Source organism: Staurois parvus, unplaced genomic scaffold (assembly GCF_062004578.1).
Source record: "Staurois parvus isolate SC_StPar_1 unplaced genomic scaffold, SC_StPar_1.0 ptg001404l, whole genome shotgun sequence".
NCBI classification, from domain to species: domain Eukaryota; kingdom Metazoa; phylum Chordata; class Amphibia; order Anura; family Ranidae; genus Staurois; species Staurois parvus.
The window spans coordinates 66,520-90,000 of NW_028319200.1; the positions used below are offsets into that span (position 1 = coordinate 66,520).

At 46.5% G+C, this 23,481-nt stretch overlaps 1 protein-coding gene across 5 annotated transcripts in view; it reads right to left on the reverse strand.

Annotated features, from left to right (window-relative positions):
* Window positions 1–5,066: 5,066 nt before the first annotated feature.
* The window catches only part of ZNF384 (zinc finger protein 384), a 133,266-nt gene continuing 114,851 nt past the window's right edge, over window positions 5,067–23,481 (reverse strand). For all 5 annotated transcript variants that reach the window (XM_089661911.1, XM_089661909.1, XM_089661910.1 and 2 more), the window contains 2 exons: window positions 18,541–18,699; window positions 5,067–11,015 (listed from right to left, as the gene is read on the reverse strand). In XM_089661911.1, the coding sequence (XP_089518037.1) occupies window positions 10,788–11,015; window positions 18,541–18,699 (387 nt within the window). In that variant the 3' untranslated portion in view covers window positions 5,067–10,787. The remainder of the gene's footprint in view (window positions 11,016–18,540; window positions 18,700–23,481) is intronic.

The following is a 23,481-nucleotide window of genomic DNA, read 5'->3' on the forward strand; positions in this document are numbered from 1 at the left end:
TTGTTATCAAGAATATCTTGGTACATTTTTCCATCCACCCTTTGTTCAATGATACCAAGTTTTCCAGTACTGTATGCTGAAAAACAGCCCCACATCATGATGTTCCCACCTCCATGCTTCACGGTTGGGATGGTGTTTTTGGGGTGATGTGCAGTGTGACCTCCAAACATGGTGTGTATTATGGCATCCAAAGAGTTCCATTTTGGTCTCATCTGACCAGACTATATTCTCCTAGTATTTCACAGGCTTGTCTGAATGTTGTACAACAAACTTTAAACGAGCTTCAACATGCTTTTTCTTCAGCAATGGAATCTTGCGTGGTGACGTGCGTACAGGCCACGGTGGTTGAGTGCATTACTTATTACTTTCTTGGAAACTATTGTACCTGCTAATTCTAGGTCTTTCTGAAGCTGTTCACAAGTGGTCCTTGGCTCTTGGACAACTCTTCTGATAATTCTTTTCACTCCTCTGTCAGAAATGCTGTGAGGAGCACCTGGTCACGGACGGTTTATGGTGAAATCATGTACTTTCCACTTTCGGATTATGGCCCCAACAGTGCTCACTGGAACATGCAGGAGTTTAGAAATCATTCTGTAACCAATGCCAGCTGTATGTTTTTCAGCAATAAGGTTACGAAGGTCTTGAGAGCTTTTTGCTTTTACCCATCATGAGATGTTTCTTGTGTGATACCTTGGTAATGAGATACCTTTTTATAGGCCATCCGTTGAGACCAGGGGCGGACTGATCATTTGGAAACTCAGGCACTGCCCGAGGGCCCGGGGTCAGTAGGGGGCCCCTTGAGATGCCCCTGGTACCTTTTTCATAGGCATTTTTGAGTTCGGGCAACGACACAGGGGCCCCATGATCCCCTATTGCCCGGGGGGCCCATGAGTTGTCAGTCCGCCCCTGGTTGAGACTAAAGCAGCTGATAGATTTCAGCTGGTGTCTTGATTTTCCATGCCTTTTTGCGCCTCCCTTTCTTCATGTGTTCAATATTTTTTCCCTGTGGCATTACAATTTATTACACAACTTAATTTCTGAACGTATTTGTTTTAGTTTCTTTGTATGTATGGATTGGATGGGTTGTTACAGACACGTGGTGAAAATTTCATGTCAATATCACTTTTAGAAATGTATTTACTGAGAAAAATGGCAACACGTTAGATACTTATTTTACCCGCTGTATATGTAAAGTGCTGCATACATTGAGGGCGCTATACAGGTACCTGTAATAATAATAAAATACACAAAATGAACAAATACACTCACCGGCCACTTTATTAGGTCCGCCTGTACAATTGCTTGAAAACACAAATTGCTAATCAGCCAATCACATGGCAGCAACTCAATGCATTTAGGCATCTAGACGTGGGGAAGATGACTTGTTGAAGTTCAAACCGAACATCAGAATGGGGAAGGGAATTTCAGTGACTTGGCATGGTTGCTGGTGCCAGACGGGCTGGTCTGAGTATTTCAAAAACTGCTGATCTCCTGGGATTTTCACGCACAACCATCTCTAGGGTTTACAGAGAATGGTCCGAAAAAGAGAAAATATCCAGTGAGCGGCAGTTGTGTGCAGGAAAATGCCTTGTTGGTCGCAGAGGAGAATGGGCAGACTGGTTCGGGATGATAGAAAGGCAACAGCAACTCATGTCAATATGGAGTAATGTTTCCAACACCTTGTTGAATCTACGCCATGAAGCATTAAGGCAGTTCTGAAGGCAAAAAGGGGTCCAACCCGGGACTAGCAAGGTGGACCTAATAAAGTGGCCGGTGAGTGTACTCCTATACAAGGGTTGTTATGAATGGTCTGGCAACAGGGTCTCCTCAAATAGATAAAGGTCAGATTTCCCCAAACTCGGAAGCACCTACTATGACTCTGATGATGCAACAGGAGAGCGCTGCAAATGTGAGTATAAGTTGGTCAGGGTTTGGCAGCAAAAAAAAAAGCCTTATATTACCCTTTTACAGCGTAAGTTCATTGTTAGGAGCATATTATACCCATATTTAGGGTGTAACCTGTAACATGCTCCTAGTGCCCAGGGCTGCTGTTGGAAACCACAGGATCCCATACAGCCAACCTAACAGCCCCCCCCTAAAAAAAACAAAAACCCAGTTATGGATGAACACAGTGACTGATCAGTACCGATCACTCATTGTGTTCATTCAGGAAAGGCAGGATCCTATTGTGTGCTTGCAGCTTCCAGTGAGAAGGAGAGGAGGAAAACCGGCAACACCCACAAGGGGAAAAATAAACTGATTTTCTATATGACTCTATATGAAACCATCAGGAGGGAGAGAAGAAAACAGTTTTCAGCTGCTGCAGAGAGTCATACAGGGGATTGGATCCAGTAATTGCCCCCCCGTCATGCAAATCACCCTCCCTGCCCACGTCTGATTCACCCAGCTATCTGGAGCCTGATATGAAGAAAAAAAAAAAAGCACCCGAATGCCTGAGCTCCCACGTTGTACCGTGGACTCCACAGTGTCTGTATCCCCACATGGAGTATAGAAGGAATGCAAGCTTTGCTGCCCTCAACGGACCAGGGAAATCCAAAAAGAACTGTATATGAAGAAACAAAAAAGAGGGCGCATGGGCCTAGTGCATTACCTTTAACCACCTCCCTCCCGCCCGCTATATAGTAATATAACGGACGCAAGGCGGTTCTCTCGTTCTGGGAGGACGTCATATCACATCCTCCCATTCTAACCGCGTATGCGCAGCTCCTGGAGCACGGCGATCAGCGGTGCGCTGTGTCCCCTGGACACAGCAGATCACCGATCCACGGAAAGAGCCAAAGATGTCGGCTCGGTCATGTGATAAGCTGTGTCCAATCACAGCTGATCGCATGTAAACAGGGAAATGCCGGTTATCGGGATTTCTCTCCTCTCGAGCTGTCACGCTGACAGAGGAGAGGAGAGCCGGTAATCAGCATTCCTCGGAGGGGACATCTACACTGATCATCAGGGCACTGATGTTCAGTGTGCCCTGATGATCAGTGTAGCCCCAGCAATGCCACCTGTCAGTGTCCACCAGTGCCAGCTGTCAGTGCTCATCAGTGCCACATGCCAGTGCTCATCAGTGCCACATATCAGTGCCCATCTGAGCTGCCTTTCAGTACCACCCATCAATGCCACCTATCAGTGCCGCCTATCAGTGTCCATCAGTGCAGCCTATCAGTGCCCATCACTGCAGCCTCATTAACGCACATCAGTGAAGGAGAAAAATCACTTATTTACAAAATTGTATAACAAAAACTAAGAAAAAACTTTTTTTTCAAAATTTTCAGTGGTTTTTGGTTTAAGAAAAAAAAAAAAAAAACCCAGAGGTGATTAAAAACCACCAAAATAAAGCTTTGGCACAAAAAAAATGATAAAAATGTCATATTGGTACAGTGTTGCATGACCGCGCAATTGTCATTCAAAGTGTGACAGCACTGAAAGCTGGCCTGGGCAGGAAGGGGGTAGAAGTGCCCGGTAGGCGGGAAGGGGGCGGAAGTGCCCTGTAGGCGGGAAGGGGGCAGAAGTGCCCGGTGGGCGGGAAGGGGGCAGAAGTGCCCGGTGGGCAGGAAGGGGGCAGAAGTGCCCGGTGGGCAGGAAGGGGGCAGAAGTGTCCTGTGGGCAGGAAGGGGGCAGAAGTGTCCTGTGGGAAGGAAGGGGGCAGAAGTGTCCTGTGGGCAGGAAGGGGGCAGAAGTGTCCTGTGGGCAGGAAGGGGGCAGAAGTGTCCTGTGGGCAGGAAGGGGGCAGAAGTGTCCTGTAGGCAGGAAGGGGGCAGAAGTGCCCTGTAGGCAGGAAGGGGGCAGAAGTGCCCTGTGGGCAGGAAGGGGGCAGAAGTGCCCTGTGGGCAGGAAGGGGGTAGAAGTGCCCTGTAGGCAGGAAGGGGGTAGAAGTGCCCGGTAGGCAGGAAGGGGGCAGAAGTGCCCTGTAGGCAGGAAGGGGGTAGAAGTGCCCTGTGGGCAGGAAGGGGGTAGAAGTGTCTTGTGGGCAGGAAGGGGGTAGAAGTGCCCTGTAGGCAGGAAGGGGGTAGAAGTGCCCGGTAGGCAGGAAGGGGGTAGAAGTGTCCTGTAGGCAGGAAGGGGGTAGAAGTGCCCAGTAGGCAGGAAGGGGGTAGAAGTGCCCTGTGGGCAGGAAGGGGGTAGAAGTGTCCTGTGGGCAGGAAGGGGGTAGAAGTGCCCTGTGGGCAGGAAGGGGGTAGAAGTGCCCTGTAGGCTTGTGGTTAAAAACAAGATTTATTGATAAAAAGTAAAATACTCACAAAAAGGAATAAAATCAAATGAAGGGCATGTCACAAGAAATGCAGCGTGGTCCAATCACCCTGAAGGATGTCTGGTGGGGGACTGTAGACCTTTAGGTGGCTGTTGGTTGACGCGTTTCGAGGCTGTGCCTCTTCCTCAGAGACAGCCTTTCTGTGCGCCCTCTTTTTGTTTCTTCATATACAGCTATCTGGAGCCCCCTGCTGGCCTGGGCCTTGTACAGGAGGGTCTGGTTGTAGCCCCTTATCTACGGCCCTGCTAAGAACCCACTTCCCGCTGCCAGCACTCCCTGCTTTGTGATCCCCGCACCCGCTGTCACAATTTGAAAACAGCGCAGTTTCCTGTGAATGAATGAGACTAAAAGTACCGTGGGCCTCTGTGGCTGGTGGGTTGTAGTTCTCAATAAACTGCAAGGGTGCTGGTGAGCGTCCTCGTCGTCCATTGATTCTTCCAGCCATTCACTAACTACCTGCCCATATTGGAGGTACGGGTAGGCAGCTTACTGAATGTCTGCAGGATCCACGTGTTGCACATGCAATCTGCTGATCACGGGTGCAATGTAAACATAAATGCACCTTTTAACCTGTAAAGATGTGCATTTATTATAATTATTCCTTTTTTATTTTGTTTTCTACAAAAGGTGAACTTATCCTTTAACCATACTCTTCTCCCTCCCCCAACATGCCCATGCTCTTCCCTTACCAGCAGCACACACCAGTGTTCACCTCCCTTCACCAAAACACCATTCATGGTTCCAAGACACCGTAGTGCCCCAACTAAAACCTCATATTACAGGTCAGCTACACAGAATGTAAAACACAATGTATATGGAGGTTTATTTCTATACAATATACTAAAAAAAATGGGAACATGAAAGGATACCAGAATAGTTGGATGCAGCCAGAACATGGCCGTGACACAGCTGCAGCTGAATGTACATGAGGAATTTTGTGTTTGGAAAAGTGAGTTTTCTTTTTGAGCCTGAAATGGAGACACTTAAGGTCCAGAACATCAACAAGGTGAAGGATGAAAGGGAAAATAAATGTGAAAGGTGCAGGACACAAACTGACAGCAAAGAATGCATAACAGTCTAGTCAGGAGAAGAACAGGACCTGGGTTATAGTGAGGAGGATAAAAGTCAAGTCAGAGTGGAGAAAAGGACAAACGGTAGATTGGGGAGGGAAGAACGAGTTGGGGAAAAGCCAGGTTATGGTGAAAAGAAGGAGGAAGGGAAAAGCCAGCTTGAGGAGGAGAGAAAAAGCCAGGTTAGAAGGTAAATGAATAAAAGAGGAGGAGAGAATCCAGGTTACAGCGAGAAAAAGAAGGGAGAAGCCAGGCCAGAGTGAAGAGGAAAAGAAGGAGCCAGGCTAGAGGGGAGGAGAAGAGAAGACTGATAGGAGATGAGAGGGAGAGGACATTAGATTGAGAGGAGATGAAAGGGAGAGGAAGGGTAAGGGGAAGAGAAGTTGAAGGGGAAGAGAAGTTGAAGGGGAAGAGAAGTTGAAGGGGAAGAGAAGTGGAAGAGAAGTGGAAGGGGAAGAGAAGTGGAAGGGGAAGAGAAGTGGAAGGGGAAGAGAAGTGGAAGGGGAAGAGAAGTGGAAGGGGAAGAGAAGTGGAAGGGGAAGAGAAGTGGAAGGGGAAGAGAAGTGGAAGGGGAAGAGGAAGGGAAGGGGAAGAGGAAGAGAAGGGGAAGGGAAGGGGAAGAGGAAGAGAAGGGGAAGAGGAAGAGAAGGGGAAGAGAAAGAGAAGGGGAAGAGGAAGAGAAGGGGAAGAGGAAGAGAAGGGGAAGGGAAGAGAAGGGGAAGGGAAGAGGAGAGGAAGGGAAGAGGAGAGGAAGGGAAGAGGAGAGGAAGAGGAAGAGGAGAGGAAGAGGAGGGGAAGAGGAGAGGAAGAGGAGAGGAAGAGAAGGGGAAGAGGAGAGGAAGAGGAGAGGAAGAGAAGGGGAAGAGGAGGGGAAGAGGAGAGGAAGAGAAGAGGAAGGGGATGAGGAAGGGGAATAGAAGAGGAGGAGAAGAAGAAAAGAAGAGAAGGATCAAGGTTAGGGGGGAGAAGAGGAGCATGGAAGGAGCCAGTTAGAAGGAAGAAGAAGAGAAGTGAAGGAGCAAGAGGAGAGGAAATGAGAGAAGAAGCTGTGTTAGAGGGAAGAAGAAGAGAAGAAGCTGTGTTAGAGGGAAGAAGAGAAGGAAAGGAGCCGGGTTAGAGGGGAGCTGTGTTAGGATTTCACACTGCTCAGTTGAAAAAAAACAGAACAAAAACGCAAGTGCATTTCTGCCACGTCTACAGTGCGTTTTTCACCTGACACATGGCTCACAAATGCATCAAAAACACAACAGCAAGTGTTTTTTTCATTCATTTCAATAGTGGGTGTGTTTTTGATGTGTTCTCTATTTATTTTAATGGAGAAGTGCATTTTTAGTGCAGTTTTTACCGCACTAAAAATACAGCAAGCAGGACTTTGAAAAACGCAATGTCCCCGCAACTGTTCAGTGTGAAGAGTTCCAAAGGATTTAATAGGCTTACATTCTTTCCACATTTTAATGCAAAACAGGGGAGAAGGGAAAGTGCAGGATAAAGGGGAAAAGGAGAGAAGAGGAGGAGCCAGGTTGGAGGAGAGAGAGAGAAGAGGAGCAGCCAGGTTGGGGGAGAGAGGGAGAAGAGGAGGAGCCAGGTTAGAGGAGTGAGGGAGAAGAGGAGGAGCCAGGTTGGAGGAGTGAGGGAGAAGAGGAGGAGCCAGGTTGGAGGAGTGAGGGAGAAGAGGAGGAGCCAGGTTGGAGGAGAGAGAGAAGAGGAGCCAGGTTGGAGGAGAGAGGGAGAAGAGGAGCCAGGTTGGAGGAGAGAGGGAGAAGAGGAGCCAGGTTGGAGGAGAGAGGGAGAAGAGGAGCCAGGTTGGAGGAGAGAGGGAGAAGAGGAGCCAGGTTGGAGGAGAGAGGGAGAAGAGGAGACAGGTTGGAGGAGAGAGGGAGAAGAGGAGACAGGTTGGAGGAGAGAGGGAGAAGAGGAGACAGGTTGGAGGAGAGAGGGAGAAGAGGAGACAGGTTGGAGGAGCCAGAAGTAAAAATGAAGAGGAGGGGAGGTGTCCGGTTAGGGAGAAGAGGGGAGGTGTCCGGTTAGGGAGAAGAGGGGAGGTGTCCGGTTAGGGAGAAGAGGGGAGGTGTCCGGTTAGGGAGAAGAGGGGAGGTGTCCGGTTAGGGAGAAGAGGGGAGGTGTCCGGTTAGGGAGAAGAGGGGAGGTGTCCGGTTAGGGAGAAGAGGGGAGGTGTCCGGTTAGGGAGAAGAGGGGAGGTGTCCGGTTAGGGAGAAGAGGGGAGGAGTCCGGTTAGGGAGAAGAGGGGAGGAGTCCGGTTAGGGAGAAGAGGGGAGGAGTCCGGTTAGGGAGAAGAGGGGAGGAGTCCGGTTAGGGAGAAGAGGGGAGGAGTCCGGTTAGGGAGAAGAGGGGAGGAGTCCGGTTAGGGAGAAGAGGGGAGGAGTCCGGTTAGGGAGAAGAGGGGAGGAGTCCGGTTAGGGAGAAGAGGGGAGGAGTCCGGTTAGGGAGAAGAGGGGAGGAGTCCGGTTAGGGAGAAGAGGGGAGGAGTCCGGTTAGGGAGAAGAGGGGAGGAGGAGTTAGGTTAGAAGGGACAAAAAAAAGGAGGGGAGAAGCCAGGTCAGCATAGAAAAGAAGAGAAGAGGGCAAAGTCAAGTCAGGGTAGAGAATTCAGGTCGGAGTGGAGGAATATAAAGCCATGATTAGCATGTAAAAGAAAAGAAAATCAAACGCCAGCGTAATGAAATGTCTCCTAAAGTCAGGATATCAGGTGAGGCAATTTTGGATAGGACATGATAGCAGGCAAAATAGTCAGGAGAATAAAGTCAGGTTTCTGAAACAGGAGAAGTGAACAGACGTTGGCTAAGGGGTTTGAAGACCAGGACAGGAAGGTAGACTAAGTCTGCAAAGAACACAAGGCAGCAAAATAGCAAAGACTCGAGGAATCAGACAAAAGGGAAAACAGAAGAAAAGATTGTTAAAACTGAACTCCAAAGCAAACAGCCAAATACATAGTTTTGCCTTCCAAAAGGGTTTTTACAATCTTGTTCAACCAGTGAATTAGCCACCTTCTGCCAGGCTGCGTAGCCAGGTCTGGGACCTACCTCTAAAAGGTTTTATGGCACTGCAAGACCACACCCTCTTCTTACCGATCGGGCAATTTAGAAGGAGCAGCACACTGATGAGATTAAGACCGGCCATTGACAGACTGAAATTTGGCCAGTTGAGCAGGAACCGCCCAAATTTTGATCCACGGTTTGGGAAGGCTGGTTTTACTAACGTTGATGTATCGATCGAATTCAGTACAACTTTTAGTACAACCAGCCTGTGTTTTTTTTTCCCAGGTGATCACTGCCAGCGGCTATAGCTATCACTATGTTTTTTTTTTTTCATGTGATCACTGCCAGCAGCTGTTGTTCCTTAACACTGGCAATAGCTATCACTATGGTTTTTTTTCCCCATGTGATCACTGTCAGCGGCTGTAGCTATCACTATGTTTTTTTTCCCCATGTGATCACTGCCAGCGGCTATAGCTATCACTATGGTTTTTTTCCCCATGTGATCACTGCCAGCGGCTATAGCTATCACTATGGTTTTTTTCCCATGTGATCACTGCCAGCGGCTATAGCTATCACTATGGTTTTTTTCCCCATGTGATCACTGCCAGCAGCTATAGCTATCACTATGGTTTTTTTCCCCATGTGACCACTGCCAGCGGCTATAGCTATCACTATGGTTTTTTTCCCATGCGATCACTGCCAGCAGCTATAGCTATCACTATGGTTTTTTTCCCATGCAATCACTGCCAGCGGCTATAGCTATCACTATGTTTTTTTTTCCATGCGATCACTGCAAGCGGCTATAGCTATCACTGTGGTTTTTTTTTTTCCCCCCATGTGATCACTGCCAGCAGCTATAGCTATCACTATGTTTTTTTTTTTTTTTCCATGTGATCACTGCCAGCAGCTATAGCTATCACTATGGGTTTTTTTTTCCCATGTGATCACTGCCAGCAGCTATAACTATCACTATGGTTTTTTTTTTTTTACCATGTGATCACTGCCAGCGGCTATAGCTATCACTATATTCTGACAGTGGGGAAACCTCCCGCTGTCAGAATACAATAGCACAGCAGGGGGGATTCCCCCATCAACACTGAGTTGATGGAGAATCGAGCGATTTTTCTTTCCTTCAACCCACGGCTGAAGGAAAGAAAACTGCCTAATCTATGGCTTGCTTTACTCTCTGCTCTCTCCTTCTGTACATGCAGCAGAGCCCAAGTGGCTGTTGGTGGCCATCCCTCTCCCTTTCTCCGTGCTGTTATACACGAGGCGGATATGTCGTCAATTGTCCCTAGTCTGTGTACGTATGCATGTGAGGTAGGGGATCTTAGAGCGTAAGCTCCTCGACTGCAGGGAACTTACATACAATATATGTTCAGCGCTGCGTAAATTGTCACCTGTAATAATCCAGGCGCTTACTATAGTTACATTTAAAAACACATGAAACATTTTAATGCATACATCGCTGAATTGATCTGCCCGGAGTTCAGTTTTAAGTCTGGGAAGAGGGTGGTGGTACTGGAATTGTGGCAGAACGTGTTGGACGTGCCCCTTTACCGTATGATGTACAAGACCGCGTAAAAAAAAAAAAAATTAAAATAAAAAAAAAATAACCAAGAGCGCAGAATAAGCTACAGTGGATAGATATACACACTTTGTTCTGTATATATTTATACATATTATATCCAGGACACAGGCTTAAACATCCCCTGGCAGATTAGCAGAACTAGCTAATAGAACCTTTAATGTAGAGCATCAACTCATCGGGGCCCCTCCTCGCCCATTGTCAGTCTTTGTCGCTCCTCCTTATTCCTATGCAGTGTAGATCCAGGGAAGGTTGTCGGGTGAGGAAGAGCAGGAATCAGATAAGGATGAAATAAAATATAATACAGAACTCCGTCCCACCCACCCCTCCCCCACTTACGTATAAGGGTATAAAATAACGAGTCCAAAAATCTTAAATCATTATTCCCCACTAGTCTGTCTCACACGGGCAGATCTTTCCTGGCTGTGCGCTGCGTACAAACCGCAGTCGTTCCTTAACACTGGCGATGCGTCATTCCCCCGCGGGCACGGCAGGCTCTACGCGTGATTTTACACAGGGGGTGCAGTGCGTGGGTCGTAACACCGCTTTGTGCGCCGCAGCCTGGCCGCGTACTGTTAATGCATACTATCAGCAAGCAGCATGGGTTGCGTTTGGGCTCAAAACGAATCCCAAAGCAGCTCGAACGCCTCCATTATACCGAGGCTGCGCTAGGATTTTGTGGTTTTCTCTGCTGTCTGTGTTATGGCAAGGCCAAAGTTCCTGCCCATAATGGGACTTTAGTCTCTCTATTTTTCCCCAACCCTCTGGGAGAGGCGTGGCCCAGACCCGTCGATACTTCCCACATTGTCTGGTCTGGGACCTCTCTCCCGTCTTGCCCGGATATCCTGTCCCCCCCTTGTGCGTAACTAGGAGCTGGCGAGATGTTCCACTTGGATGGTACTGGTGGAGACAGTTAGACACAAGTCTTTGTGGTGGCCAGTCTTGAAGGGGTTCATGTCGAAGGAGCACTGAGGTCCTTCAGATGTTGGGGCCTGGGACACAGGGGTGAAATGAGCTTGTGTGGTCAGGACCTGCGTAGGCGGCTGGGCTTCTGGGGCATTGTGTTTCCTCATGTGTTTCATCAGATAGGTCTCCTGCAGAGAGAATGGGGAAAAGAAAACGGGTTTAGTGGCAGAAAAGGAAATGTGCACCGGAAAATACACAAAATAAATACATTTACAAATCATAGAAGTCATCTGAACACACAATGACAGTGGAGTTTATGGTGTTTACCACCAATCTGGATTGCATCACTCGGTATAAGATTTCATACTGTACTGTCAGTGTTCATGTGTTGCTTCACTAAGGAGTTGTCATCCTATTACATCCGCATTGCCAACATTTCAAAGTCTGCCCTCTTCCAATAACCAAGAATAAAGTGAATGCACATTTTCATTCTGCAAACCTCATCCCGCCATCCCACCTCCAGCCTGCTCCGTTCACAAGCATTAACCACTTCCCGTGTGGCCCATGTATATAAACGGCTGGACGCAGGCAGTGCAGGGGCGGGTTGCCGTTCATAAACGGCGCCTGCCATTTTGAGGACACAGTGGAACACCAATTGCTGTACGGGACCCTCTGTGTGTGGTTCCGATCATGTGATCACTGACTGGCCAATCAGTGATCACATGAATAGGAGCAAGCAAGCTGTCGCTTGTGACATCATTGCTTACTACATGTGAAGTCTGTGAATGATCACAGAGGTCACATGGTACAGTACTATTCACAACAGCCATGTACCATGTGACAAGCTGTGACCAATCACCGCTCACACAATATTTCTCAATGGCTGCAAGAATGCAGACAGAGAGAAGGAGAAATGATTGCTTTTACAGCCTTTATGGGTAAAAAAAAGAAAAAAAAAATCCCGCACAAGTAGTACAGTGTCACTATGGTGAAACTGAACTGCTAGGGTGACAGTATGTTAAAAAATAAATAATATATATAAAAAAAATATAAAAATGTAAAAAAAATCTTTGAAAAATTATAATTTTTGGTTATAAACTAATTTGAGTAATTTTTTTTTACTAAAAAGATAACTGAATACATTCTGGCCAAGATTTATGAAGAAAGATTATTTGCAAAATTTTATAAGAAAAACACTTTTTTTCAACATTTTTGGACTTTTTCATTTATATAGTAAAAAAAAAAAAATAATCCCAGTGGTGAATAAATACCACCAAAATAAAGTTTTATCTGTCTCAAAAAAAATGCTGAAAAATTCATATGGGTACAGTGTTACATGACCGCTCAATTGTCAAAGTGTGATAGCGCTGAAAGCTGAAAATTGGCCTGGGCAGGAAGGGGGTATAAGTGTCCTGTAGGCAAGAAGGGGGTATAAGTGTCCTGTAGGCAGGAAGGGGGTATAAGTGTCCTGTAGGCAAGAAGGGGGTATAAGTGTCCTGTAGGCAGGAAGGGGGTATAAGTGTCCTGTAGGCAAGAAGGGGGTAGAAGTGTCCTGTAGGCAGGAAGGGGGTAGAAGTGTCCTGTAGGCAGGAAGGGGGTAGAAGTGTCCTGTAGGCAGGAAGGGGGTAGAAGTGTCCTGTAGGCAGGAAGGGGGTAGAAGTGTCCGGTAGGCAGGAAGGGGGTAGAAGTGCCCTGTAGGCAGGAAGGGGGTAGAAGTGCCCTGTAGGCAGGAAGGGGGTAGAAGTGCCCGGTAGGCAGGAAGGGGGTAGAAGTGCCCTGTAGGCAGGAAGGGGGTAGAAGTGCCCTGTAGGCAGGAAGGGGGTAGAAGTGCCCTGTAGGCAGGAAGGGGGTAGAAGTGCCCTGTAGGCAGGAAGGGGGTAGAAGTGCCCTGTAGGCAGGAAGGGGGTAGAAGTGCCCTGTATGCAGGAAGGGGGTAGAAGTGCCCTGTAGGCAGGAAGGGGGTAGAAGTGCCCGGTGGGCAGGAAGGGGGTAGAAGTGCCCGGTGGGCAGGAAGGGGGTAGAAGTGCCCGGTGGGCAGGAAGGGGGTAGAAGTGCTCGGTGGGCAGGAAGGGGGTAGAAGTGCCCTGTAGGCAGGAAGGGGGTAGAAGTGCCCTGTAGGCAGGAAGGGGGTAGAAGTGCCCGGTAGGCAGGAAGGGGGTAGAAGTGTCCTGTAGGCGAGGGGTTAAAAACAAGATTTATTGATAAAAAGTAAAATACTCACAAAAAGGAATAAAATCAAATGAAGGGCATGTCACAAGAAATGCAGCGTGGTCCAATCACTCTGAAGGATGTCTGGTGAGGGACTGTAGACCTCTAGGTGGCTGTTGGCTGACGCGTTTCGAGGCTGTGCCTCTTCCTCAGAGACAGCCTTTCTGTGCGCCCTCTTTTTGTTTCTTCATATACAGCGTTCTGGAGCCCCCTGCTGGCCTGGGCCTTGTACAGGAGGGTCTGGCTGTAGCCCCTTATCTACGGCCCTGCTAAGAACCCACTTCCCGCTGCCAGCACTCCCTGCTTTGTGATCCCCGCACCCGCTGTCACAATTTGAAAACAGCGCAGTTTCCTGTGAATGAATGAGACTAAAAGTACCGTGGGCCTCTGTGGCTGGTGGGTTGTAGTTCTCAATAAACTGCAAGGGTGCTGGTGAGCGTCCTCGTCGTCCATTGATTCTTCCAGCCATTCACTAACTACCTGCCCATATTGGAGGTACGGGTAGGCAGCTTACTGAATGTCTGTCCGGACATGAAGTGGTTAAAGTACAGCCCTGGCCAAAAGTTTTGAGAATGAAACAAACATTAACTTTCACAAAGTCTGCTGTTTCCGTGTTTTTAGATCTTTTTGTCAGATGTTACTCCGGTATAGTGAAGTACAATCACACACGGCATACGTGTCAAAGGCTTTTATTCACAATTACATTATGTTTATGCAAAAAGTCCATATTTTCAGCGTTGACCCTTCTTTGTGAAGACCTCTGCAATTCTCCCTGCCATGCTGTCAATCAACTTCTGGGCCACATCCTGTCTGATGGCAGCCCACTCTTGCATAACACTGTTCAACAGGTAAAAAGTTTTGGGCATAAAATTAGCTAATCTTACATAATTTTGGGGTGCTGAAAACGAAAATGACCCTAAAAAATGTTGATTGGCTCTAGTTTCCATGATATATTCACCCATCTAATGACGTAAGCCATTCAAAATTATGATGCAACTTCAGCTGCATATTGCGCAATTGATACTGGTGACCAATAGAAAATGTCATGTATACTGAGATGATGCAATATTAGCCTTTAATTGCATCACTTCACTGCATAAAAGCTGCAGTATCTGTAGCTGATTGTAGTTCGTCTTTACATTTCGTTTTATGCTTATATAGGCTACTCAGTAATGCCTCGAACTTGTGTGAATAAAGCAGATAATTTCTGCTATATCTGCGGTGAAATAACTTTTATCTCACAAAAAAGGAGGATAACAGGAATGATTAAGAAAGCCTACAACTTGTATTTTGGCTGCAAGATAGGAGACCAGGACAAGAGCTGGGCACCACATATATGCTGCAATTCTTGTGGGACGGCACTGGAGCAATGGTTGAATGGCAAAAAGGCATCTATGCCTTTCGCTGTGCCAATGATTTGGAGAGAGCCAACAGATCATGTTAGTAATTGTTACTTTTGTATGGTGCCTCCAATTGTAAAAGGGCTAAATAAGAAGAAAAAGTTATCTGTGCACTATCCAAATATTCCATCGGCAAAACGTCCAGTTCCTCATGGAGAGGGGCTACCAATTCCTAAAGCACCAGAATCCTTCGTGGTTGAGTCAAGTGAGGAAGAACCTGAAGCGTGTAGTCACGTGCAGTTGTAAGAGATAGCCCTTTCCTCGAATACAAGAGAAAAGCCAAGAGAAGCAAAACCGACACAAACTGAAGACAAAACTAGTGAGAATCCTAAGTATTAAAATGATTCAACTTAGCTTATGGCTATAATTTTTCTTGGTAATCCTATGCAATATATTATGCCATTTAGGCTTTGTTATGTAGTCAATATCACTTGCTTTATATTTGTGGAAAGACATCTATCTATATAATTATTGTGCATTATGTAGTCATTACGCCTATAGTAGAAAACTTTGACAAATTTCATTGTTATATTTGAACTCAGAATGTGAAATTCATTAAGAAATGGATCCTTTTGTTTCCAAAACTGGCAAAAAATAAAAATTTGTTGAACAGTAATCAATGCTTGGAGTTTGTCAGAATTTGTGGAGGTTTTATTTGTTTACCCGCCTCTTGAGGGCTGACCACAAGTTCTCAATGGGATTAAGGTCTGAGGAGTTTCCTGGCCATGGACCCAAAATTTTGATTTTTTTTGCTCCCCAAGACACTTAGTTATCACTTTTGCCTTATGGCAAGGTACTCCATCATGCTGGAGAAGGAATTGTTCCTCACCAAACTGTTCTTGGATGGTTGGGAGAAGTTGCTCTCGGAGGATGTTTTTGGACCATTCTTTATTCATCTCGGTGTTCTTAGACAGATTTGTGAGTGAGCCCCACTCCCTTGGCTGAGAAGCGACCCCACACATGAAGGGTCTCAGAATGCTTTACTGCTGGCATGAAACAGGACTGATGGTAGCATTCACCTTTTCTTCTCCGGACAAGGTTTATTCTAGATACCCCAAATAATGGGAAAGGGGATTCATCAGAGAAAATGACTTTACCCCAGTCCTCAGCAGTCCAATCCCTGTACCTTTTGCAGAATATCAGTCTGTCCTGGATAAATTTCCTGGAGAGAAGTGGCTTCTCTTTCAACAGATGTTTATTTTTTTCGATATGAATAAAATACAACACAAACACCTCCCTGAAATGCACAGGAGGAAAAGAGGAAAACAAAAAAAGTGCAATATTTCCATCAAGGAGGACATATAGGTACATTCCACTGTGACCAACATAAGAAAGGGTACGGCAATAACATTCTGACAGGACAGAAAGGCCCATCATGGGATGATATGTCGAGAAGTGGCTTCTTTGCTGCCCTTCTTAACACCAGGCAATCCTCCGAAAGTCTTCTCCTGCAGATGCACTCACCCCTGCCTGCTGCCATTCCTGAGCACACTCTGCACCGGTGGTGCCCCGATCCCACAGCTCAATCAACTTTAGGAGGCGGTCCTGGCGTTTGCTGGACTTTCCTGGGCGTCCTGAAGCCTTCTTCACAACAATTGAACCTCTCTCCTTGACGTTCTTAATGATCACATAAATGGTCAATTTAGGTGCGATCTTAGTAGCAGCAACATCCTTGTCTGTGAATCCCTTTTTGTGCAAAGAAATGATGACCGCACGGGTTACCTTACAGGTAAATTAATGTGTCATTCTCAAAACTTTTGGCCAGGGCTGTATAACTAAAGGCAATTTTTTTTTTTCTGGACAGCGTGGAGAAGTTTTGACTGCAGTCTGTGCCCCCCCCCCCCCCATTAGGGAGATTCACCCTCTCTATTTGTCCTGTTTTCCATTATCTTTGAAAGTGAAAGTAAAAGAAAAACTCAACTTTTGGGTTGTTCCAGAAAAGTAATAAAGAGGAAATCTTCCAATGGGGCACTAGTTCTGGTGACCTGGGGGTCCCCAAAGAATTCCCCTAATGTGCAGGGATTTCCTCCCACTTCCTGTTTGGTTATGAGACAGGAAGTGAAGGGAAATCTCTACAATGGGACAAAGATAGCAAAAAAATAAATCTGTCAGGGGTTATAACCGTCCCTTATTCTATTCAAAATGAGAAAAAAAAAAGGTTTTGCCCATAGTTCTGCTCTAAACGTTGCCACAGCAGCAATCTTCACCATGAGGTACTAATGGAGTACCAATGCTGCACTCTACAACAAACCAGGGGGGGCGGTGCGGCACAGTGGAAGAGCACGGGGGTTGCGGTGCGGCACAGTGGAAGAGCACGGGGGTTGCGGTGCAGCACAGTGGAAGAGCACAGGGGCGGTGCAGCACAGTGTAAGAGCACAGGGGCGGTGCAGCACAGTGGAAGAGCACAGGGGCGGTGCAGCACAGTGGAAGAGCACAGGGGCGGTGCAGCACAGTGGAAGAGCACAGGGGCGGTACAGGGGCGGTGCAGCACAGTGGAAGAGCACAGGGGCGGTACAGGGGCAGTGCAGCACAGTGGAAGAGCACAGGGGCGGTACAGGGGCAGTGCAGCACAATGGAAGAGCACAGGGGCGGTACAGGGGCGGTGCAGCACAGTGGAAGAGCACAGGGGCGGTGCAGCACAGTGGAAGAGCACAGGGGCGGTACAGGGGCAGTGCAGCACAGTGGAAGAGCACAGGGGCGGTGCAGCACAGTGGAAGAGCACAGGGGCGGTGCAGCACAGTGGAAGAGCACAGGGGCGGTGCAGCACAGTGGAAGAGCACAGGGGCGGTGCAGCACAGTGGAAGAGCACAGGGGCGGTGCAGCACAGTGGAAGAGCACAGGGGCGGTGCAGCACAGTGGAAGAGCACAGGGGCGGTGCAGCACAGTGGAAGAGCACAGGGGCGGTGCAGCACAGTGGAAGAGCACAGGGGCGGTGCAGCACAGTGGAAGAGCACAGGGGCGGTACAGGGGCAGTGCAGCACAGTGGGCAGTATAATGAAATTGAAAAGCAAAGAGGAAGTATAGTGCAATGGATGACCACAGGAACAATACCATGGAAAGGAGAAGCACAGAGGCAGTGTAATAGAAAAGCACAGAGGCAGTGTAATAGAAAAGCACAGAGGCAGTGTAATAGAAAAGCACAGAGGCAGTGTAATAGAAAAGCACAGAGGCAGTGTAATAGAAAAGCACAGAGGCAGTGTAATAGAAAAGCACAGGGCAATCTAGTGCAACAGAAAAGCAATCTAGAATACCACAAAGGTTACTTAAAGTGTCATTAAAAATCTATCAATAAATGCTGTATTAGATGCTATTCATTACCCACTCAGTCACTATGGGATTCAAGTTCTGTATTCTTTAAAAAAACCTGGTTGATCCTACTGTTCTGTCTCCCCCTTCTTGTCCATGTCCCCACTGCAGTTGGGGATTTTGCAGAGCAGTTTTGGCGGCTAGTGCCCATGCTCAGTTTCCAGTGTGTTTTCTACCCTGAACATTTGCTCCCTATTACATCTAAGCAGCCCATGTGATTATAGTCACGCTTGTGGGCGTATACACTGTGGTAAATGACAGCCCACTCCCTCCTTCCTGCACCACGCCCACAAACCAGCTAAAACACAATGGGAGTGGGATATTGTATCTTAATTGATGGAGGCTTCAGCGCCCTGTTTTTCTAAGCCATAGTCTGGAGGGGCTGTGACTGGCAGAAATCCACCTGCTCCATGTTATTGCCAAAAATAATAAAGATTTGATAAAAAAAATAAATATATTTATATATATATATATATATTTTATTTATTTTTTTATTGTATAGCAATTTAAAACTGCTTATTGATACTATGTATATTTACTCTGTATCCCAAAGTGTTTTTTTTTTAAATTTTGAATTAGAAGCTTCTCCTGCCACTGTTTCCCTGCAGACAGGTTGGGACAGAGATGGGTCATGTGACAGCTGTTAACTCGGAAAAAAGGTACCTAGATTTTTTTTTTAATCAAAATAATTATAGAGCCATCATCCTTATACAGAAAAATGGATAATGTAAATTAAACAGTGTGTGTTTAGTATCACTTTAAGAAACGAAAATTCACACTAATACCCATGTACACCTACCGAAGTGTACGCTCGGCTGCAGATGGAACAGGTATACACTTTCGCATGTTTGACGGTGTGCGTTGACAGGTGAACCTCCAAGGAAGTAGCGTCGGTGTACGCCCGGTGACAGTTGTGGCACTTGAAGGGTTTATCTTTGTTGTGCTGCCTTCTGTGGGACTGGAAAAACACACAAAATACACATTAGGCCTTAAATAATAAAATATATACAAATTTGGCGCTGGAGGGGTATATCGTAGCTACATAAAAGTCCATAAAGTCCATGTGGGGGACCATTAGTATTCACAATGAAAGTACATTCGTAAAAAGCAGCATCAGTGGCAGCACCCTCAGAGCAAAGCCTAACTCTGTATTTGGAAAAAGAAAAGGAAGAGGGGCGCCGGACTAAGTGCATGGGCCGCTTTCTGTTGAGCAACACAAACGGTTTTCCGTGAAATACTTTTATTATTTAACCACTTCCAGTCCGGACACTTTCACCCCCTTCCTGTCCAGGGCAGTTTTCAGCTGTCAACGCTATCACACTTTGAATGAAAATTGCGCGGTCATGCAATACTGAACCCATATGAATTTTTTACCATTTGTTTGAGACAGATAAAGCTTTATTTTGGTGGTATTTATTCACCACTGGGATTTTTATTTTTTTTACTATGTAAATGAAAAAGTCCAAAAAATTTTAAAAAAAGTGTTGTTTTTTTTTTTTATAAAATTTTGCAAATAAATAATAGTTCATCCTAAATCTTGGCCAAAATTTATTCCGTTATTTTTTTAGTAAAAAAAAAAAAATCCAAATTAGTTTATAACCAAAAATTATAATTTTTAAACTTTTTTTTGCATTTTTATAGTATTATTTTTTATTACATACGGTCACCCTAGCAGTACAGTGTCACCATGGTGACACTGTACTACTTGTGGGGGGTGATGAAGATTTTTTTTTTTACACTGATTGCTTTTACACCCATATAGGATGTAAAAGCAATCATTTCTCTTTCTCTCTGTCTGCATTCTTGCAGTCATTGAGAACTACTGAGTGAGCTGTGATTGGTCACAGCTTGTCACATGGTACAAGGCTGTTGTGAATAGCCCTGTACCATGTGACCTCTGTGATCATACACAGATTTCACACGTAGTAAGCAATTATGTCACAAGTGACATCTTGCTTACTACTTTGCATGTGATCACTGATTCGCCAATCAGTGATCACATGATCGGGACCTCGTACAGAGGACCCGTCCGACGATCGGTGTTTCACTGTGTCCGGAGGACACAGCGGGCACTGGATCGCGGTGGTGCGCGCTCCCAGGGAGCGCGCACAGCTAGAAAAGGCGGTTGCCGTTTAGGAACGGCAACTCGCCCCTGGAGTGCCACCGTCCTGCCATTTATAAACAGCAGGCAGACGGCAAGAGGTTAAGAAAAAGAGAAGGAAGAGGGGCGCCGTACTAAGTGCAGCATTAAAATTTACAATTTATTGGTAAAACGAGAATTAGGAAGTGAAAAGGTTAAGAGCCTATCACCAACGTGGTCCGGGCTCCCAGGAGACAGTAGAGAACAAGCGGTATCCACGCATCCGATGTTGGCTGGAAGGGTATCCTGGAGCGGCCGGCAGCCACAGGGAACCAGCGCCCCGGTGCCGTTTGCGTTCCACGCTGGTTACCTGCAGCGGCCAGCCGCTCCAGGATACCCTTCCAGCCAACATTGGATGCGTGGATACCGCTTGTTCTCTACTGTCTCCTGGGAACCCGGACCACGTTGGTGACAGGCTTTTTCCTTTTTCACTTCCTAATTGTAGTTTTACCAATGAATTGTAAATTTTAATGCTGCACTTAGTCCGGCGCCCTTCTTCCTTCTCTTTTTCTTAAATAATAAAAGCATCTGAGGGAAAACAGTTTGTGTTGCTCAACAGAAAGCGGCCCATGCCTCATCCGTGGTATGAGAAGGGAAAGAGAATACAACTCGCTGCTTTAATGCAGTCTGCATGGAGTCATTTTGCCCCCCCCCCCCGGATGCGTTCATAGAGAAAGCTCACTGTAAATATTAAAAAATGTCGAGATACAAGCACTGGGTGGTGAGGAGCTACACTGGCCCTTATCTTTTAGCAAGTCTGCACAGTGGCTAAATGGTTAGCACTTCCGCCTGACAGTACTCGGGGTCGTTGGTTCAAATCCCAACCACGGCACCACCTGCCTGGAGTTTGCATGTTCTCCCTGTGCCTGCGTGGGTTTCCTCCGGGTACTCCGGTTTCCTCGCACACTCCAAAGACATGCTGGTAGGTGAATTGGCTCCTGTGTATATTGTCCCTAGTATGTGTATGTATGAATGTGAGTTAGGGACCTTAGATTGTACGCCCCTTGAGGGTTAGGGACCTTAGATTGTACGCCCCTTGAGGGTTAGGGACCTTAGATTGTACGCCCCTTGAGGGTTAGGGACCTTAGATTGTACGCCCCTTGAGGGTTAGGGACCTTAGATTGTACGCCCCTTGAGGGTTAGGGACCTTAGATTGTACGCCCCTTGAGGGTTAGGGACCTTAGATTGTACGCCCCTTGAGGGTTAGGGACCTTAGATTGTACGCCCCTTGAGGGTTAGGGACCTTAGATTGTACACCCGTTGAGGGTCAGGGACCTTAGATTGTACGCCCCTTGAGGGTTATGGACCTTAGATTGTACACCCCTTGAGGGTTAGGGACCTTAGATTGTACGCCCCTTGAGGGTTAGGGACCTTAGATTGTACGCCACTTGAGGGTTAGGGACCTTAGATTGTACGCCCCTTGAGGGTTATGGACCTTAGATTGTACACCCCTTGAGGGTTATGGACCTTAGATTGTACACCCCTTGAGGGTTATGGACCTTAGATTGTACGCCCCTTGAGGGTTATGGACCTTAGATTGTACACCCCTTGAGGGTCAGGGACTGATGTGAATGTATAATATGTATGTAAAGCGCTGTGTAAATTGACGGCGCTATATAAGTACCTGAAATAAATAAATAAGTCTGAGGAGAGTGGCTATCCCTAAGCATGGGCACCACAACCAGCACTGATGAGCCATTCATAAAATGTGGACCATGCCGTACATCCTATTGTGTCTCACAAAGTTCTGTTTATCACCGAAAAGAGAAGAACTCCTACACTAAAGCCGAGTCTGGTCACGTAAATTTAAAAAGGTCACAGGACTGGCCTCCCTCCTGCTGACTGTTCCCTTCATGCGTTGATTTAAATGGCCATCCACTTGCTTTAGTGTCCAGAAACAAGCGGAACATAATGGACGTTTGTAAATCACAGGGCTGTGCTCTATAAAGGCCATACCACGGCTTTCTAAATGGGGCCCCGAGAGAAGCTTTGTTTCAATCTGTGTTGCTCTTACAAAGTAGATTATTGCTTTCTTTCTAACAAAGGAACCGATGGGTTGCTAGGAGCAGGCAATGTGGGTCCTCTTAGTTCTTTATTACATCGCCATTTACAGATACTGCTCTGGATGTCAGCACAGGCCGGCTTTGTGGGTCAACATGCGCCATTCTCGCACTTGAGGAACACGGCACTGTATACGGTCATGCAGATGAGGCTACATCAGTGTTTCTCAACTCCAGTCCTCATGGACCCCCAACAGGTCATGTTTTCAGGATTTCCATTATTTTGCACAGGTGATTTGATCAGTTTCACTGCCTTAGTAATTACCACAGCTGTTTCATCTGAGGGAAATCCTGAAAACATGACCTGTTGGGGGTCCATGAGGACTGGAGTTGAGAAACACTGGGCTACATACACTTAATACAATGCACACAGCAACCACGCCTATGGGTACAGTAAATCATTTGGGTCAGCTTGGCCCAAACAAATTATTTAAAGAGATAATTTTTTTTGCCTTCCTCTGGATCAACTGTGGGTATAGGATTAGAACTTTTTTTTTTTTGTCTATGGTTGAACTGGATGGACTTTTGTCTTTTTTCAGCCAGACTAACTAACTATGTAAATGTGGTGTTAGGCTTTAATCTTTTTTTTTTTAAGCTCACATAGCAAAAAAAAAATTTAACTTTTTAATATGCAAACAAACATGAAATAGGGCGCATCTACATTGCTAAATCTTCGGACTATGATGGGCTTCTAAACTGTAGCAGAATGCATTAACCTCCCTAGCGGTCTGATTATGTCCATATTTCTGTGCTCAAAGCGGTACATTTTTTTTGCATGGAAATATGTTGTTTTTTTATTGTCATCCTGTAATTCTTAGGAATAACTCACTGAAATCTGTCCGAACAAGAGTCTAGTATACATCCCGGGTATGAAAAAATTTGAAACACGAAATCATAAATTATAATATAATAAATAATCATAAAAATATAATAATAAATTTAATTCAATAATATAATCAAACCAAAAACACTGAAATGTGAAATATAGCGCCAAGTTCGCACATCGCTGAGCTCAGTCGCAGAATTGTTTTCAGTGTCTGATGAGGAATTTCCCCCACGAATCATTATCACTCAATTCTGCAAGTGGTTCTGATTTACTATCGCTGTTCTCTAGCCGGTCTAAAACCGCTTTTGACCTGAAGGGACGCTTTTTGGACGCCATGGACGTTTCTCAGTTTCCAGGCAGAAAGAACAGTAAAAATGCAGGCAGGGCGCCGGACAAAGCACTCGGGACACAATGTATGTGAAATGGTTGGATACAGGAACGTAATAATATCAGATTTTGGTGTATTTAGTGAATGTCACTTTTAAAAAATTTTAATTTCCCACCGGTTCCCTCCCCCGTACGTCCTGACGCTCGCAGGGAACAGATGCCGGCATCGGCCGGAGGAGATGGCGGGGGACGCTGCAGGGGGGACATCGCAGGAGCGCAGGACAAGGTAAGTGCAGAAGAGATCCCGGAGCAACGCTGCAGGGTAATCCCGAGTGTAGCTCGGGGGGGTTATCACTTTTGGTGCTGATAGTTAACCCCGAGCTACAC